A 19,350-nucleotide genomic window follows, 5' to 3' on the forward strand; every position below is an offset into this window, starting at 1 on the left:
ACATTTTAAAAATTTTTCTGTCGCGTTCACATTAACTTTATCGTTTTTTATTACATTGAGGTTGTGCGAACGAGTGTAGTGAAGGAGGGGCCCGAGAAAGCTAATGAGAAACAACGACTAATTCTGTCGAGTAAGCTAATGTCATTTGTTGGAAGAGTTCAGCTTTTGAAAGACACCATGAGAACAATTTTGAAATTGGGTCGCTCCAACAATCCTAAAATTGGAGTACAGTCGAACCCCGAAAATGACACTAGCGAAGCTCGTGGAGCTCTCCTGCTGATCAAAGGAGACACAGGGATAGGGAAAAGTGCTTTCATGGTGAGTTATTTACCTGCTACATATTAGCTAGATTTAACAATCTGTGAAACATTTGGCCGTGAAACATATCATGTGGGCTTTGTTGCTGACTATAATTATTGTCAAACAATAGTAATTTATGATTATACAATGGCACCTTTCGGCTTCGTTGCTGACCATCTAAGTGTGCCCTCATTTATGACTTAATTGCATTTCTAGAGCAAATTTGTTATTTTAATATATTTCTGTTTATGACGCGGTAAAGACAAAATATTGTGATAGTTAAAACTAAACCAGTATTGAAACCAAATAAACAGCTCAGGTCATGAATATTTGTTGTGGAGTAAATTGTTGTTTAGCTTTGTAAATTGTGTCGTTCAATGACGCATGGTTTATTACTGAGGATGAAATTTACTCAAAAGTTCCCTTCGTAAACAATCCGTTTTACGGTTTCGTTCAAATGGCGGACTGAAAAGTTGTAGATTCATGGCGTCGAAGTTGGCAGCATTATTGTAGACCTTTTCGATTTGATAATATGAGTTGCCTCTACCTTTGATTAATGCAATATTGTAGGAAGTGTAGTAGCGCGTACCCTTGCTTCAGTTGCCTTTTGTAGTGACTTAATTATTTTGCTGTTTGTTTTTGCTTGACCGTTTTTCCGACTCAAAGAAAAATTATAGTAATCTTGGGTTTTTACGGCTGAATGACATGCTATGGGGGTCTGCTTTTTAATGAGCTAGTAAAAAAAACGAAGTTCAGGGACTGAATTAAGTTGAGAAATAATTAGTTTTTTCAAAATTTTAACTGCTCTCAAACGAAGTTGGTATCAACTTTATTAGTCCTGTGATCTTTTTTAATGCGATTTTTCGCTTGACCGATTTTTCGTCGGACCCTGTTGACTTTTTGTCCTCAAAAACGCGATAAGCAGGTAGCGCTTGGAGGGCATTAAGTTATCTTAGAGCCCTAAGCCTTACTATACTCTAAGAAAGCGATTCACCAAAACGGTTTGAGAAAATTTCAGGGTGAGAAGGGCGCCCCCCCGGAACTCCCCTCCCCTGCCATCAGACTCACACCCCCCATTACCCCCTAATTGCTCCCATTGTCCACCCTTCTCCACCTGTTGATTTAAAACCCCCTCTCGCAGCACTTTTTGAGCTTTTGATTGGATTGATATCAATTTTAATTTATTTCAGTTGAAGAAAATTCTTTAATTAGGATCAGTTTTGAAGTTGTTTTTGAAGTGTTTTGCCTTAGTCGCTGCTAAAAAATTTTAATGTTCAATTTCTGAGATCTTTTCTGAGAATTCTTTGCTGGACATAAGCCAACTGTTTCAGACACTTGTAATTATCAATGGTTTTTATGCAGCAAATTGTCAAAAAAGTTAGGGTAATCTACTTTTTATTTAATCGGTGGAGTGGTTCTGAAACAGGATGCTAAGATGTAAAAGTCAATGCTTCAGGTATAAATAAGTGTTAAAGTCAATACGATGCTGACTAAAAGATCAAAAGCAGAGAAAAAGAGTTGTTTGTGTTCATGCATTGCTCGGAGAGAGAAAGAGAGGGAGGGAGTTAGGTGTGGAAAAATTTCTGTGCTAAGCGAGCTATTTTCAATGAGGCTTTTTTCCATTATTGAAAGTTTGAACTCTAACTTTTTCAGCCAAATCTATTTGCCTCAATTATCTTACAATTGTTTGAACGTTGTACGTTTGGACGATTTTTGCTCCGATTTGAAGCAAATATTACTTTTAGGTGGAACTTTAGGAGTTTTTTTTCAAATCATTTTGCTTTGTTGGACAATTTTTGCAGCAGTTTATAATTTTTTTCACCAATTTTAACACAATTGGAATTTGACAGTTCATTTGCTCTAGGAGTTTTGGATCGGTGGATTTGATTGATTTCAAATTTGATTCATGGCTGCTGAAGAATTTGGAAAACTTTAAATCGAGTTTTGTTTTACTGTTTCTTTCTGCCTATTATTTCTGATTGTAAGCTTTTCGCAGCTGTTTGTTGTGTCAGAAATTTAACCTATAGCTATCCTGTAGGTCTTGTTACTAAAAGGTGACTTTGAATGTTACACGGCATTTAATTATGAGGAATTTATTGAATTTTTTTAAGGTTTCTTTTGCTTTTTTAATGGTCTCTTTACAGACATTGGGTGTGTCATTGCTCTAGAAAGAGGATTGTAAAATTATATTCTAGGAATTAGGATAAAGCGTTTTTTGTATGAAATTTTTTGAAAATTTCTTTATTTTCCCCTTCGGTCGATTTTCTCTTTGTAATGTATCGCTTCTGTATTTTTTTAAATCAGGTAGTAGTTATTTATTGAGTGATCACTATTCGTATGGAAAGTGTTTTTTGCCATTAGTTGTTTCGGCGTCGGGACGTGTCGGGAGATTGTCATAAATTTTGTCCAATTTTGTTTTCAAATTTTAGCCTTTCTCATGTTTTTTTTGTTACTGTTTCATGTGGTATTAGTAGCCGCACAGCGATAGCTGGGGCAATTATTGGCCTTCTCTTGGCTTTTTAATTGCTCTCAAGCGAAGTTTGTAGCAATTGTATTAGTCCTGTCGGTCTTTTTTTATGCGATTTTTCGCTTGACCAATTTTTCGTCTGACGCTTTTGACTTGTCGTCCTCAAATACGGGATAAACATGTAGCGCCCAGCGGGCATTAAGTGCTCTTAGAGCTTTTCAGCTCTGTTTCCGCTCAAACTGCTTGGGAGACTTAAACTTATGGTGTGAAGGCGGTTCTTTGAGGTTGAGACCCCCCTGTTGACCCCGACCCCCACTATTGCCTCCACCCCCCACCGCGGTGTTGCCCCCCAACGCAGTGTTGCCCCCATCAGCCCCTGGTGCTCCCCATGTCTAGCTACTGACAAAGCCAGCCGCTCGCCGGTCGTTTGAGAGCAATTCGCCCGACGTTAGTCGGTTATGTTTCTTTATTTCGTTGTCGCGATTTTTGTTATCACCATATGACGTCACAACCACTTCAAACCTGCTTTTTGTTCATTTGTTCATGCACTTTCAATTGAAGTGCGTGTGTGGCGTTATTTTTCGCTCTTAGTGGAGCGAGTTTTTTTGTTCATTCGCGTGGTTGAATTTTTAGTCACACTTGATTTACCTCACTCTCAAAAATAACTTCCTCACTTTGAAATTGACTTATTTACTTTAATTCTTATAGATAAGGTCAAATGCGGTCTAAATGAATGTTGTTTGAGATTGGCTAATGGAGGCAGCAAAATCTTATACAGATTTTTAATCAAAATATAACATATCAGCCTTCAATGAAAAGACGATTTTTTTGGTCTGTCTTACTGTTTTTTTAGACTGCAGATCTACGAAGCTATTGCGACTATTGTCTGGTAATCTGTCAGCTATGTTAATTAATTGCTCTTGAACAAAGTTCATAGCAATTATTCTAAACGTGTGTCTTTTGTATGGAAAGTTTTCGTTTGACAATTTTGACTTTTGGAGCGACTTTTACGCCCTTGACTTTTTGCTTTTTCTGTGATCTAAGATTCTCTCTTAATCACAATTTCAAGCAGCTGAATTCAATTGGCGGCAATCTAATACAAAAAGTCAAATGAAAAGTGCGCCGAAGCTGGTGCCATTTTTTACTTTAAATCTTAATAGTGGTATATGTTAACCTCTATTGTTTTTATTTGAAGCCCACTATTAAACTTATTCCCATTTAGGCTCCCCTTCCCCCACCCGGACTGAAGCAGGCTATAAGTGGTTAGAACTCCCATTAGTCGTTCGAGAGCAATTCCGACGTTTAGTCGGTTGTTTTTTTGGAGGATTTTGAGTAATTGGCTCGGGCATAAGTGAACGTTTACTTTGAATTCAATCCATTGTGTTGCGAATAGTTAGTTTTTATCTACTTTCTTTAAGTGAATTGAGAAAACAGTGTTTCGAGAAAAGATCGCTTTCTCGCTATTGTTTTCTTTGTTCAAGTTATTTTTTATTTTCTCTAAATGTGTTCCGTAGCAGTTATAGTCCGTTGTAGATTGTTTTTTGTTTGTCATTGAAAAGTTGGTCAGGACTTGTTCTTCTTTTTCTTGTTCAGCCGTCCGGTTTTTTTTTTACTTTGGTCACATAACAAAAATGAACAAGTCTAATGTTTCGAATGACTGCTTACTTTTGCTGACGGCATTTGTGCGCGTGACGTCATTTCTCAGTTTTTTTGAGCGGGGTCGATAAATTTTTCAACTTTTGTCTGTGTCTGTTTTTATCTGGATTATACTGCACATAAGTATATCCCGCAGCTATTGCTGCTTTGACACGAATTTTCGTTTATCTATAAAGTTACAATGCTTAAATTGTGTTGAAACGTCGTAGGTACTGTAAACGAAAACGATTAGAGCAATAGATCTGCTTTTTTGTTGTTTATGGAATATGTCTTCAATCAAGGTGGTATATTGAAGAACTGAGGTAACGTTTTTCAATTTTATTCGAAACAAATGATTCATTGTTTAACTCTAATTTTCCCACCGCTGGTATCCTGTCACTCGTTCTTTATCCCTGTTTGTTTTGACATGGTGTTTGAATAATTAGCGCGTCGTGTTTTCCTGACCTGCTAATTTGAGTTGATTTTCTAGTGGTGTTTGCAGTATTATGGTTTCTGGTATGAAACCGCCTTCAAGCAGTCCAATGTTTGTCATAATAAAGTGTAATAGCTGATCTGTGATTTTGTTGACATTATTTGTCAAACGGTCAAGTTTAATCGTAACATACACATGTTGCTTGACTTCCTTAAACGAAAGTATAACTTCATTTCTTAACCCGACACCTGTTGCTATTTGAAATTTTAACGAAAGCCTCAGATCCATAATTCTTTAACTTCAAATAAATGTTTGGTGGAATCAAAGGTGACAAACTAGTGGAAGAAACTTCAAAGAGAAATCAATACAGAGAAAGAATAGAATTACCCTGTATGTTTTAAATCTTTTAAATTTGGTACCTATAATTCCCTATATACCGTATCTATACCAGATATAGCTGTTTGTATCCTCAGGTCATTCGAGGATGAAATTTTAGAAAACCCCCTCTTTTGTCAAAGCTGTGAATGACAACAACAACAACTACAAGAGTCAAACGATGAGCAAATTGATGTGTACTTTTCAAGTTAATCTCAAACAGAGGTAGCTGCAAGTTGTATTGCTTGTTTGATTGAAAACAGAGCGTAAAGGATTTTGTTTTACGTATCAAGAATAGGCGATTAAAACAGTAACTCCATCAATTTTTTCAGTCAATTATCCAAAATATGAAACACTCTAAGATCTCTTTTCCTGTAAGTCTTGTTACTAAAAGGTGACTTTTGAATGTTAGACAGGGCAATTATTTCTGAGGAAATTAAAACGTTTTTATCTGATTTGTTTCTTTTGGTTTTTTCAATTGTGTCTCTTTACAGGCATTGGTTGTGTCACTGGTCTAGCAGAAATATAAATGTCTTCTAGGAATTAGTATAAAGCATTTTTTGTATTAGATTTTGTGTCTTTTTTGTTTTCTCCCTTCGGTCGATTTTCTCTTCTGTAATATACCTCGTCTGTACTTTATTTTAAATCAGGTAGTTGTTATTTATTGAGTGATCACTATTCGTATGGAAAATGTTTATTTACGAATAGTTGTTTCGGCGTCGTGATGTGTCAGCAGTTTTGTCATAAATTTCATCAATTTTTTTCAGATTTAGCCTTTCATGTTTTTTAACTGTTATTGTTTCGTGTGTTATGATTTAGTTGGGGGTTAAAAATGAGTAATTGGCTCGGGTTTATGTCAATGTTTACTTCGAGTTGGTTCCATTGTGTTGCGAATAGTTATTTTCTATCGATTTTCACTAAGTAGAGTTAGAAAACAGTGTTTGGACAAAAGTTTGCTTTCTAGCTATTTTTTTTGTTCACGTGCGGAAATTTTGACTTTGATTTTTACCGTTTTTTGTCTGCATTTTCTCTTAATGTGTTCCAATGCAGTTATAGTCCATTATAAGTTACGTTGTTTGTTTTGTCATTGAATAGTAGGTCAGGACTTGTTCTTCTTTTTCTTGTTCAGCCGTCCGGTTTTGTTTTTTATTTACTTTTGGTCACATAACAAAGCTGAACAAGTCTAATGTTTCGAATGACTCCTTACTTTGGCTGACGGCATTTGCGCGCGTGACGTCATTTCTCAGTTTTTTGAGCGGGGTCGATAGTTTTTTCTACTTTTGTCTTTGTCTCTTTCTATCTGTATTATACGGCATGTAAGTCTATCCCGCAACTATTGCTGCTTTGACACGAAATTTCTTGCATTTATAAAGTTACCATGCTTAAATAGGGTTGAAACGTCTTCCTGGGTATTGCAAATGGAAACGATTAGAGCAATAGATCTTCATTTCTTTGTTGTTTATGGAACATGTCTCCAATCTAGGTTGTATATTGAAGAGCTGAGGTAACGTTTTTCAATTTTATTTGAAACAAATGATTCATTGTTTAACTATCTAATGTTCCCACCGCTGATGTCCTGTCACTCGTTCTTTCTCACTGTTTATGTTTTGACATGGTGTTTGAATAATTAGCGCGCCGTGTTTTCCTGACCTGCTAATTTGAGGTGATATTCTTGTGGTATTTGCAGTATTATGGTTTTTGATATGGAACCGCCTTCAAGCAGTCCACTGTTTGTCACAATAAAGTGTTATAGCTGATCTATGTTTTTACTGATCTTGTGATTTCCTCAAATTACTGTTGTGTGATTTCCTCAAACTAAATCATAACTCCAATTCCTAGCCCTCCACCTGTTGCTAATTTTACTTAAATTTTATCTTAACTTAATACTGAAATTTTACTTAACGAAAGCATAAGATCCATAATTCTTTAACTTCAAATAACTGTTTGTTGGAGCCAAAGCTGAGAAACGAAACTAGTGGAGCTTCAAAACCTTCAAAGAGAACTCAATACAGAAAACTTTTAAGCCTACGGGGAACAGTATTCCCCGTAGGCTTAAAATCTTTGAAATTTGATACTTAAGAGTTCCTAGACCAGATCTGTTTGTACCCTGAAGTCATTCGAGAAAGAACTCATAGAAAACCCCGCTCATTTTTGTCAAAGCTGGGAATGACAACACAACAACTATTAGATTGAGACGATGCGCACCAAACAGAGGTGCAATTTTCAAGTTAAGTTGATTAAAAACAGAGCTCTAAGGATCTTTTGTTTTACGCACAAAGAGAACGACGATTAAAAAGTAACATTGTTTGTTTTTCACTTATGCAAAATATGAAACAACTCATAGATCTGTTTTGTTGAAACGATAATGAAGAGTTCTAAATATTCACCAGTTTATAATTCTGAGCAAAGCTGGTACTAACAATGCAAGAGGCAACCTATTTCAGAAATAAGTTGGAACATTTGTGCTGTTGTCCTCAAAACAGACTGAGTAACATTGATTTCTAGCCATCAAATGAGGGGCCAAAAATTCAACTCTCCAGAACACATTGGGAACTCAAATTACAAACTATAGGGAAATTTTTTATATTCGACCATTTTTTTCAATATTTAATTAACGGAGATTTGCAGAGGAGAATGATGCAAATGATATCAGTATAGGATAATGTGAATGATATTAGTATATGATACTGTATCCATAGGGTCACACGTAATCTGAATTAAAAAATTCAATTCGAAAACTACTCAGAATGAGAAAAGGTTAAATTAAACACTAGAACCAAAAATAATTAACTTGGTTAACAAAACGGTGATTGTCAATACAACCGATCAACAGTTTATGAATCTCATTTCGTCGGCATTTTTTTTATTTTCACATGTAAAATGTATGTTTTTATTCTCCCCACTTTGGTCAGGTAAGAATAAAAAATACTAGAACTGCACATTGATAAGTCTCCCGTTTGTTGCAATCGTTTTGGCGACTTATCATTAAAGGCCAATCTCGACTCTTCTGATTCTGAATTTGTTAAATCTGGCCATAAAGAGCGTGTCAAAATCATTGAGGCAGACCCCTTGATCATATCTGTCGACAATGATTGCAACAGTACTGGATCAACCATCTCCCCTCCGAGCAGTCGAGCACCCAAAAAGCAAAACAGTCTACTATGAATCCCGTGCCAGCAACATTTCCGCTGATCCCCGAATAGCGGTGATTGACAAGGATTGCATTAGTTTACAGAAAGCTACAGACAACCCCTGCGCTTGGAAGGAACGATTGTCACTTAACACAGCCAACCGCTTGAGTGTTTTCTTGAAGGTTGCCGATATCCCGCCAAGAACTTCAATTGCAAGGGGAACAAATGTGATTCCCATCTTTGCGCAGTTATCGTCGTGGAGAAAATATTTTCTTTCATCTGCTGCATCAAGTGCGTATCCTGCCTTTGTAGCCGCATTAGTGAGAGAGTTGGATTGCAGCGACGAAGTAACAGTTACATCAAATGCAGCAGGTCTCCAGGGCGTGACTGGCTTTCTGGAATTAGGTTCTTTTTTTCCACTACTGGTGAGAGATTCGCAGATGAGCAAGCAGACACTAATTTATCTCGAATACGGTCATGTCTTGCAATTGCGTCTCCCCGACCGTGACACGCAATGGCATGATCCCCATAGATGTCAAGAACTCCTGCTTTACAGAACGGGCACTTCCTTTCGGCGTCGTAGACAGGGACACCCAGCCTGTACTTTGCACTAATTCTAAACTCATTTGGTGCCATATGAAACCCAAGAGCTGGAATGGGGGGAGCAGACAACCAAGCTCCAGCAAGTCGGACAGACAATGAGAGAAGTCGGGTGGATTCTCTCTCACAGGCTAGATTCTCTTTGAGAACATGAAATTTTTCATTATCAAGAGAATGCTGAATCGTCTTTTGTGAGAGGTTTGAAATGTCCAGTTGTGCTATACTGGAATAAAGATCCTGAAAAACTTGGCAGTTTTTTGGGCTCTCACCGGTTATTTTGGAAACAAGATCTTCAGAGGAGAGAACAGAGCCAATGTATGATGCTTTATACTGGTGTTGGCATTGGCGAACACCCAAACCTGAAAGGGTTATGGGTAGGGTTGCTTGAGTCCAGGATTCTTCTGGAAGAACAGTTCCAAGGATGTTCTCAAGTTTTTCGCGCTGTTGGGCATCAAATTCTTTGAGGGATCCAATAACTGGACGTGTGGGCGTTTGACAACGCAAAGAATACACCATTTTGGGGGATCCAATACAGTGGCGTAGGATACCTAGGGCGCACTGAGGGTCATCAAGATAGTCCAACTTTTCGAAAAGTACCCCTATTTTCCCTATCCTTTCGTTAAGTTTCATGCAGACAAACTCTGGGGTTCCTAACGCAGCTCCAAGAACCTCGAGGCCCGAAATATCATTTCGTTTTATTCTTGTATCCAGTCTGTCTAAATCTACCGTGGACCACAGTTCGCACTTATCGACCCTGATGTGGAGGCCGCGATCAGGTCCGAGCTGGCATAAAAGATCCCAAGGTCTAATGAGATCGTCCTCTGAGCCCACCAAGACACCGTCATCTAGATACCAGGAATGCTGTTGAAGCTCTGGCGCAGTTTCCTGAATTTTCTCCATAATGGGCCAGAGCGTCAGAGAGAAAAGCAAAGGGCCTAATGGGTCGCCTTGTTGGATACCGCTTTCACTGCTAACAACAAATTTGTCATAGAATAATTGGCTATGTTGTGAATAACAGGAATTGGTAAAAGCAGCAATGCCTGGCATTGAATTTGCAACGGCTTTCAGCATTTCACTGCGTTTTATCGAATTGAATGCATTGCAAAAGTCAATTTGCAAAATACCCGAGGAACTGGACGAGGTGAGTATTTTTTCATACGAAATCTTAGTCGAATGTATGATGGCTTCCGCTCCTCCCTTCACTCCCACACCCAATTGCAGGCTCTGGAAAAGTTCCTTTGCTTCTAAATTTGCTTCCTCGGCTAAACATTTAGCTATTAGCCTTCTCAAGACTTCTCCGACTGCAATAGGGCGAATACCGCCTTTCTTTTTCAGCAAGGCTGATAAAGATGCACTACATAGAGCTTGTGAAACAAATTCGGGAAGTTCCCCACGGCAGCTTATGTTTACAAGCTTAGTCAGTACTCTCAAAGCAACTTGTGACTGATCTGAAGCGGTACACTGTACAGCATGCAAAAGATGTTCGGGAAACATTTTTGAAGGACCAGCTGCTGTAAAACGAGTTCAGCTGTTCCGAAACATTTTCCTCACTGAATTGATAGGCTTGTGATGAAAAATTTTGGACTACAATAGGCTTTTCTTCAGGGGGATGCAATTTTTTCAAACTATCGAGAGTTGCCTTGTTGACTGGTGCAAAACCATCAGAAGCCAAAACTTTTGCTGCTCTGCCATATTGGCCCTGAAAACACAAATTTTTTGCACGTTTGATAATCTCTTCGGAGTTTGTATCGTTTGATCGTTTTGATTGTTTCAAAGAGCAAGCTTCGTTCCATAGCCCTCCAAAGTCTCCGCTGTTCCAGCGATTAATTCTTTCTAGAGTTCTTTGGTCGTTGTTCCGCCTGTGTTTTTGCCCGCCTCTGTTACTGGCACGTAAAATGCATTTAGACAATCCGAAGAGTTTTCTCCAGTTTAGTTCTGTATTAGGATCTTCAATGCAATCAGTAATGACGTCAGAGAAAAGCTCTGACCATTTGTACCGTACATTGATAGGTACATAGCGGATAGTCGGGACTTTAGTGTGAAGCAACGTTTTTATATCTGGAAGGTTACCATCTGTTCTAATTCTTTCGGAGTTCAAACCGGTTAATGCTTCGTTTACATAGAGTGCGCTCTCGGCATTAATTAGCAGATCGTCAATTTTGTCTGATAGTTCCTTGGAGATTCTTTTAATTTACTTAAAGGTTTTTTGAAACACCAATAGGACCATATTGATTTTGAGTTGAACCAAGAGTCGTAATCAGGGCCCCATCCAATGTATCTAACTTTCATTTCTTCCAAAAGATGTTCTAATACCTGGATCTTATATAATTTGTCGGCTGTGTCAGGAATGAATAAAATAGAGCCAGGTGAAATGTGGAACTTATTTTCTATTGTAAGGTTGGACATCGGTTGGACATAGAATTTTGTTTGCGAAACTGAGAAGTTTAGTACATCTTGGATTTGGTTGTATTTTTAAAACGGCCATCCATCTTGAAATCGAATTGCCTCAATAAATATTGTGTCTAAAGGCAGGATTTTGTAGCTTTCTTGCCTTGTAAATAAATATCTCTGTATTTCTACGGTGAATTATCTGATTTTATTTTAAAAGGGTGAGCCAAACTTTTCTAAATGCCTGAATCGGTAGGAATACTGACCCTTGAGCTTATTTTCCCCCTTGCATGAAATTAATGATGGTCCTAACTATCATTTGATCCACGCTACTCGACATCTGTCCGCTCATAACCGTTGAAAAATAGGTGCAGAAGTGCTTGTTGGAAGCTTCTGATTTCGTCCGGCAGAACGAATCGCTTCGCGAACCACTTCGGAGTACAACCGAATGTTGCAAAAGCTGATGTTGCGAACTAACCGCGTAGATCACTGTATGTTAGAGCTTTCAAAAACATCACCTAGCCTTGAATTACCATGAGACAAAAGCCGAGATTTGCCAAAAGATAAAGAGCAATGTTGGTTTTCTAATGACTGTCAAGTGAAGTTAGAGGCAATTATATTAGTCTTGTTAATAGCCGCCCTCATCTTCTCAGCCGGTTATTATAGCGCTCCTATTTTTTTTTACAATTCAAAGAATTTGAATTGTATTTGGGCGCTGTCTTTTTACGACTCGAAGAGGAGTATTGGAGAAGTTTTTAAATCAATTTTATTGGAGTAATTTTTGAAGCGGGAAATGAAACGCGTGAAAAAAAATTGGAGTGATTTTGGTGCTGAACAAAAGTGAAGAGCAGAGCGAAAGGAGTGTGGTTTTTGTTCATACCACTGTTTTTGAGAGAGCGAGAAATTGATTTGTGAAAAAATTTTCTCAAGCGAGCGAAAATTTTTTGTTCACGTGCGGCTTTTAAAAGCAGTTTTTTTTGCAACTTTTGTTGGTTATGAGATTTGATTGTGATATTGTATTAGTTTTAGGCTTCTTAATAGCCGCCCTCATCTTCTCAGCCGGCTATTATTGCGCTCGCATTTTTTTTACTTCGTCGAACTTTTTTTCGCTTTACCATTTTGCCGCTTTTTTGACATTTTGCGCGAAATCTTTTTGACTTCTGTAGGCTAGTTTCTCTCTTCTCTCATTCTGCAAAAAGTGAATTTGAACATCAGTTGCTCAGCAAAGCAATTCAAAATGAACAGAGTCAGTATAAAAAATTGAAGTAAGAATTAGAAACGGGATAAACCCATAAAGCCCAATTTTAGATGCCCGCTATGTGAACGTCATTCCTCTAAGTCTTAGTTACCATCTCTTATGCTTATTGGTTTTAATAGTAGCCCCTGTAGCCTCTCTCTAAGAAACAGAAGTATGTTCAACTACGAAATGCCATCAAAATAAATCGGACTTAAATCTTTTTGTACAAATCTTTTTTTTCAATATCTTCTATTCGTTCAATCCCAACCATCCTTATTGGAATCAACGGCGGCTATTTTCCGGCAATCTGCCGGGTATGTTTTTGATAGGAATTGGGGATTTCAAATTGTAATTTGAGTTCAATGCTAATTTGTAGGTTTTTGATCAGTTTTGCTGATTTTTAGACAAAATTTAATATTTTTTTGCCTGTTCTTTTACTGCTTTAAAGGTTTTGTTGGTATAAAACATGATGTTCTAAGGAAAAATGACAGACAAATTGAAAAATTTTAAACCATTTTTCTTATTTTTTTTTGCAGTTTTTCTCTTTTTTAAATTTCAGACAAGTTTTTCAGCCTCTTATGACTTGAGCATTGTTTTGCGAGCTTTTCATTGCTCTAATTAAAAAGGAACTTTGTTCGGCTTTACTATTCCTTGTACTTTTTAAAAAACTCTAAGTTTTTCTAGTTTTTTGTTCAATTTGTTTTTGAATGCCTTTTCTGTTCTTCCTGATTTTTTATGGCATTTGTGGAGGTTTAGGATTCCTAATAGTTGTTCTAGTTGTTTGGTCATAATTATGGTCAAATTTCTCCTTCGAGTCGTTTCCGGAATTCTTCCGGCTATGTTTTTTTTTAAGATCTGTTCACACATTTTCATGATTTTTGAAGTCAAATTGGAGTGGTGATTTTGGTCACGCCGAAACAAGAAGTGGAGCGAAAATGCGAGTTGTTTTGTGGCGTGAAATGTTTTCAGTCTAATTTTAAAGTAGAGTGATAAAACGCTGTTTGAACAAAAATTCGTTTTCTCTCTAGTAGTTTTTTGTTCACATGCGGCAATTTCACTTTGGTTTTTACTGTTTTTTTGATTTTTTGGATCGAGTTCTTTTCTAGATGGTTTTTCCAATCAATTCATAGTTCATTCCAGGTCTAGTTGTTTGTTTAGTCAACGAAAATTGTTTTAATTGTACGCCAGGACTTGTCCTGCTATGTTTTTTACTTCGTCAAACAAAAAAATATTTCGCTTTACCTCATTTTGCCGCTTTTTCATTATTTTGCGTGAAATCTTTGACTTCTCTAGGCTAGTTGCTCTCGTCTCTCACACTGCTAAAAGTGATTTTGAACATCAATTGCTCGGCAAAGAAATTCAAAATGAGCAGAGTCAGTATAAAAAATTGAAGTCAGAAATAGAAACGGGATAAACCCATAAAGCCCAATTTTAGATGCCCGCTATTTGAACATCGTTCCTATAAGTCTTAATTACCATCTCGAATGCTTATTGATAGTAGCCCCTGTAGCCTCTCTCGAAGAAAGGGAATTATGTTCAACTACGAAATGATGCCATCAAAATAAATCGGACTTAAAAAATGTTTTTGTACGAAATTCTGTTTTTCAATGTCTTCTATTCTTTCAATCCCAATCATGCTTATTGGAATCAACGGGTATTTTCTGGCAATCTGCCGGACATGTTCGGGTTTTTCACTGGACTCGTATAAGCGTGTTTTTTTTCTAGTTTTGTTTTGCTGAAAAATGTTTGTTTAGGACTTGAACCTTGACTTCTCATTTTGAACTCTGAGTGCGGGTTTATAATAATGACTTCTGTTGTCGAAAATTGGACTTCAACATTAGTTTAGTTTCATTTAGGTTTTAACTAGGAACTGCTGATAATATTTAAAGTCGAAAGATCATTTTGAGAATTTTTTCCATAACAGTCCTTCCTCCGTATTCAAATGATAGACACCCCCGTCTACCTATACCCTACAGCCCTCCTACCTACCTCCCCGCAAGACTACATATTCCCATACTTACTTCCTCCCCAAATCTACCAACACCCCACCTATACCTCCAAATTAAAAGTTTATCTTCGTTTTTAAACTTTTTCTGTAGTGTTCTATTAGCCACTAAAATTCCTTATTTCTTTTTTTGGTATTTCTCATTTAGGTAAGTTTATTCAATGATATATATCACGAATGTTTGGTCATTTTCTAGCACTCTCGGGCTGCGTTTTGATGCAAGATTCTAGTACTGCTTTTGTCTGAAACTTAAGTAAAGCTATTGACCATTAAGTCGCTGAGCAATATTTTTAGATTAGTACGCCTTAGTGGTCTCTAAATTTATGATTCGATGAATGGGGTAGAAAAAAATTTCGTGTGAAGGCTGGGTTTTTTCGAGTTTGAGCCCTCCGCTTAGTATCACCTCACCCTATCCCGCTTCATTTAGACCCTCCTCCGCCTGCTTCCAATCGCAACAGTTGAAAACTAGCAAGAGAACACCTGGTTGGAAGCTTGATTTCTTTCAGCGGAAGAACTTGTTTCGCAAACCACTTCGGAGAGCAACTAAATGTTGCAAAAACTGATGTGAACTAATCGCGTAGGTCACTGCACTTTTGAGAGCCTTCAAGATGTTGATAGTTTTTTTTTGCGTGACATTCGTTTGGGAGAAATTTGGTCGACGTTAGTCTGTTACGTTTAAAACGCTTAATTGAAGGCAGCTTAATTTAATTCTCTTTCGCTAAGAAATGTTGCTCCTTTATATATATAAACTCTCAAAGAAGTCGAAACATTCATTCATCAGTGATAAGGTATTATAAGGGGGTCCGCTCTAATTTTTCTGTACTCTTTTTGTGGGTGAGAATTGTACAAATGCGTTGTTACTGCTTGTTGCGATGCTGTGGCTGCTTGCAACTACCTTCATCCCCATTTATGTTTCGAGTGAATAGAAAATGCGTCTAACGGGAATGCATTGTTTTCATTTCGATATGTTCATGTCGCGTCGCATCTAAACAATACTGCCGCCGATAGCTACTTGGAAGAAGTGAAGTTGTTTATTTAATTAAATCAAATCTTTAATCGTTCTCAACATTTATTTTTGCCTTTCAAGTTGATTGCATCAAACGTCTTACGTAATTACGGAGAAATGAGCTTCTCATAGAACAACTATAGAGTAAAATTTTATGAATGACGAAGATAAATCAGTCTGATAAAATACACCGTGGTGTAACACCGTGGTGTCTAATCGTTTCCATTTTTAGCTCTCCAATTGATATTGTTTTTAGAAGTTACGTTTGAAGAGTTTTAAATTTAGTTTTGAAAAGATTGGTTTCGAGCTATTTCATTTTATCGAAACATTTTAGTTCTGTGAATTTAATATCACTAGTATCAAGTTCAGTTCCTATCATCTCTATCAGCTCAAAACCCGGGGAGTATTTTATTTTTGTCTTAATGTGTATCAATTTCCCCAAATTGGGGAATCTTTTTTTGGAAATTTTGTGTTTATTGGGATTAGGCCAATTTAAGAGGGCTCAAAGCCGAGCTGAATTCTGAAGAATCCTGAAAAGACGTTATTGGGCATTTCAAAGTGCCGGGATGACAGAGCTTGAGTTTTCCAGAGTACCTAGCATTTGAGCAGCTGCCGTGAATTATTAATAACCGCCCTCATCTTAGTAGGCTCTAATAGCGGCGCAATATTTTATTTTCTAAAGTGAAAAAGTGAAAAAATTACACCAATTTCGGCGAGCTTTTCAGTTGACTTTTTGTAATTATCTGCCGCCACTTGAGTTCAACTGCTGAAACTAGTGAATGGTACAAAAACTTAGAGCATGCAAAACGAAAAAGTCAAGGGCGTGAAAGTCAAAACGGTCAAGCAAAAATTTTACAAAAAAATGTTTCAAATAATTGCTTCAAACCTAGTTCGAGAGCAGTTAAGCAGAGGTATGAAAAAAAACTGTTTTCGCTCCACTTCAATTTCAACAATTAAAGCAGTCCGACAAAATTGATCGAAAAAGACTTCTCCAATAATCCTCTTATAGTCGTAAAAGACAGCGAATCTACATTATTCAAATCCTTTGGATTTTTAAATCAGCTATACCCTCGATTCGTAACCAGAATACCAATAGCCGATCAACTGCTCCGTGCATTTGCTAAGCAACTGCTGTTTAAAAGCGCTTTGAGCAGAATGAGCGATTTTAATTCGGCGGCTATTATATTGCTCCTGCTTTATTAATAAGTCGAATAAGTTTTTTTCGCTTTACCTTAGTACACAGCTTGTTCAACATTTTGCGTGAAATCTTTTTGACATCTCTAGGCTGGTTTCACCCTTCTCTCATTCTGCTAAGTGTTTTAGACGGCAGTTGCTCAGCAAAGCAATTCAAAATGAGCAGAGTTTTTATCAAAAAACGAAATCAGAGATAGAAACGGGAGAAACCCATTAAGCCCAATTTAAGATGCCCGTTACTCGTACTTGGTTTTGGGAATTAACGGCGGCTATTTTCCGGCAATCTGCCGGGTATGTTTTTGTATGTCCATTGATTGTTTCAATGACTAATTGCTCTCAAACAAAATTAAGCACTGGTTTAAAGCATTGATGTGTTTTGGTTTTTAATAGCCGCGTCAGCATTTCCAGGCGGCTATTATAGCGCTCCTATTACAATTCAAAGAATTTGAATTGTTTTGGGACGCTGTTTTTTTAAGATCTGTTCACACATTTTCATGATTTTTGAAGTCAAATTGGAGTAGGGATTTTGGTGACGCCGAAACAGGAAATGGAGCGAAAAAGCGAGTGGCTATTATAGCGCTCCTATTACAATTCAAAGAATTTGAATTGTATTGGGGCGCTGTTTTTTTTAAGATCTGTTCACACATTTTCATGACTTGTGAAGTCAAATTGGAGTAGGGAATTTGGTCACGCCGAAACAGGAAAAGGAGCGAAAAAGCGCGTGGCTTTGCGGCGTGAATCTTTTTCGCTCTAATTTTAAAGTAGAGTGAGAAAACGGTGTTTGAACAAAAATTCGGTTTCTCGGTAGTGGTTTTGTTCACATGCTGCAATTTCACTCTGATTTTTACTGTTTTTTCGATGTTTTGGACCGGATTTTTTTCTTTAGTTTTCCCAATCCATTCACAGCTCGTTCTAGACCTAGTTTTTTGTTTGAATTAAATTTTCATTTCTCGCTAGTGGTTTTTTTGTTCACATGCGGCATTTTGACATTGATTTTCCGTTTTTTCGTAACTTTTTGATCTGATTTTTCATTAAAAAAATGGTTTTTTTCAATTCACTCATAGTCCATTCTAGGTCTGTTTTTTCTGTTTAGTCAATAAAATTTCTTTGAATTGTACGTCAGAACTTGTCCTGCTATGTTTTTTTCGTCTAACAGATTTTTTGTTTCGTCTTACCCTGACTTTGATGACTTTTCGTGATTTTGAGCTTTCAAAACGAGATAAACAGGTAAACCTCAACGGGCATCAAGTTTCATGAGAGGTAGCCGCGTTTGGTAGTCCTTCATGTACTTAGAGTGGTGATGTTACTGAGAACTTACCTCTCTTAAAAAATGGCTTGTGAAATCACTTAAATGACCTTTAACTTTTATGACAATTTACTAGTTAAAGATCAATAGTGTGCATCTAAGTATTGCCAAACGTATTTTCCCTAATTCTTGAGTATTAGAGTCTTGAGTTTATGGTTTCGAATATCATTTTTCAAAAAGCTCCTTCAGGGCTTTTTCTTTATAGAGCGTATGTGTCTCATAAAAATGACAGACCGGATCTAACCCAAAAAGTCTAGTGGTCTATTAAAGGACTAGTGGTCAATCTATCTTTTTTTAGTTGCTTCAAATCCATGGAAGACATGAAGCGTCTATGGCGGCTATTTTCCGGCAATCTGCCGGCTATGTTTGCCCTTTTCATTGTTTTTTGATGTCCCCTGGTCACTCTCATGATGTAGTGATGTCCAAGTACCAGTAGTTTTTTTCTGCTTTAAATTTCAGGTTTATTCGAATCCATTTTCGCAAAAATTTCAATTGAATTGTTGCTTCTTCTGCATATTTTTAGGTGCCAAGTGCTTTGTATTGATGCATTTTCTGGCCTATAATTTTGTTTTAGTATTAGTGTTTTTGAGTTAGTGATTTTTGTATTAGTGTTCTTGAGTTTTGCTATCTTTCTTTTGTAGTCTGTCACTTAGTCTCGTTATTGACATGTCTGTAGAGGTTTCTAGTGATTCATATTTCAGTGTCTTGAAGCGTTATAGTATTAGTTAGGGTCAAGATTTATACTGATCTTTTCTTATAGAATAATTATTTGTCAGCTTGAAGTTCCGCCATTTGATGACCAATCGGCCAGTTTGCCCGTTATTGACGGATTGTAAATTCTTTAATCTTTTTATATGTTCTAGTGTATAGCCGCTCGCATTATTGACAGGTTGAATAATCTTTTTTCCTGTTCTATTTTATGGCCAATTGTTTTAGTAACTAGCCGGCTATGTTTGCCCTTTTCATTGTTTTTTGATGTCCCCTGGTCACTCTCATGATCTAGTGATGTCCAAGTACCAGTAGTTTTTTTCTGCTTCAAATTTCAGGTTTATTCGAATCCATTTTCGCAAAAATTTCAATTGAATTGTTGCTTTTTCTGCATATTTTTAGGTGCCAAGTGCTTTGTATTGATACATTTTCTGGCCTATAATTTTGTTTTAGTATTAGTGTTTTTGAGTTAGTGATTTTTGTATTAGTGTTCTTGAGTTTTGCTATCTTTCTTTTGTAGTCTGTCACTTAGTCTCGTTATTGACATGTCTGTAGAGGTTTCTAG

The 19,350-nt window shown here is 37.1% G+C and overlaps 1 protein-coding gene across 1 annotated transcript in view; it reads left to right on the top strand.

The window, feature by feature from the left end:
* Positions 1-19,350, top strand: part of LOC142334939 (telomerase protein component 1-like) — a 230,261-nt gene that overhangs the window by 26,265 nt on the left and 184,646 nt on the right. The window contains exon 11 of the mRNA XM_075383268.1: positions 61-318. Within this exon, the coding sequence (XP_075239383.1) occupies positions 61-318 (258 nt within the window). The remainder of the gene's footprint in view (positions 1-60; positions 319-19,350) is intronic.

This window comes from Convolutriloba macropyga, chromosome 2 (genome assembly GCF_964194025.1).
Source record: "Convolutriloba macropyga chromosome 2, txConMacr16.3, whole genome shotgun sequence".
Lineage (NCBI taxonomy): Eukaryota > Metazoa > Xenacoelomorpha > Acoela > Convolutidae > Convolutriloba > Convolutriloba macropyga.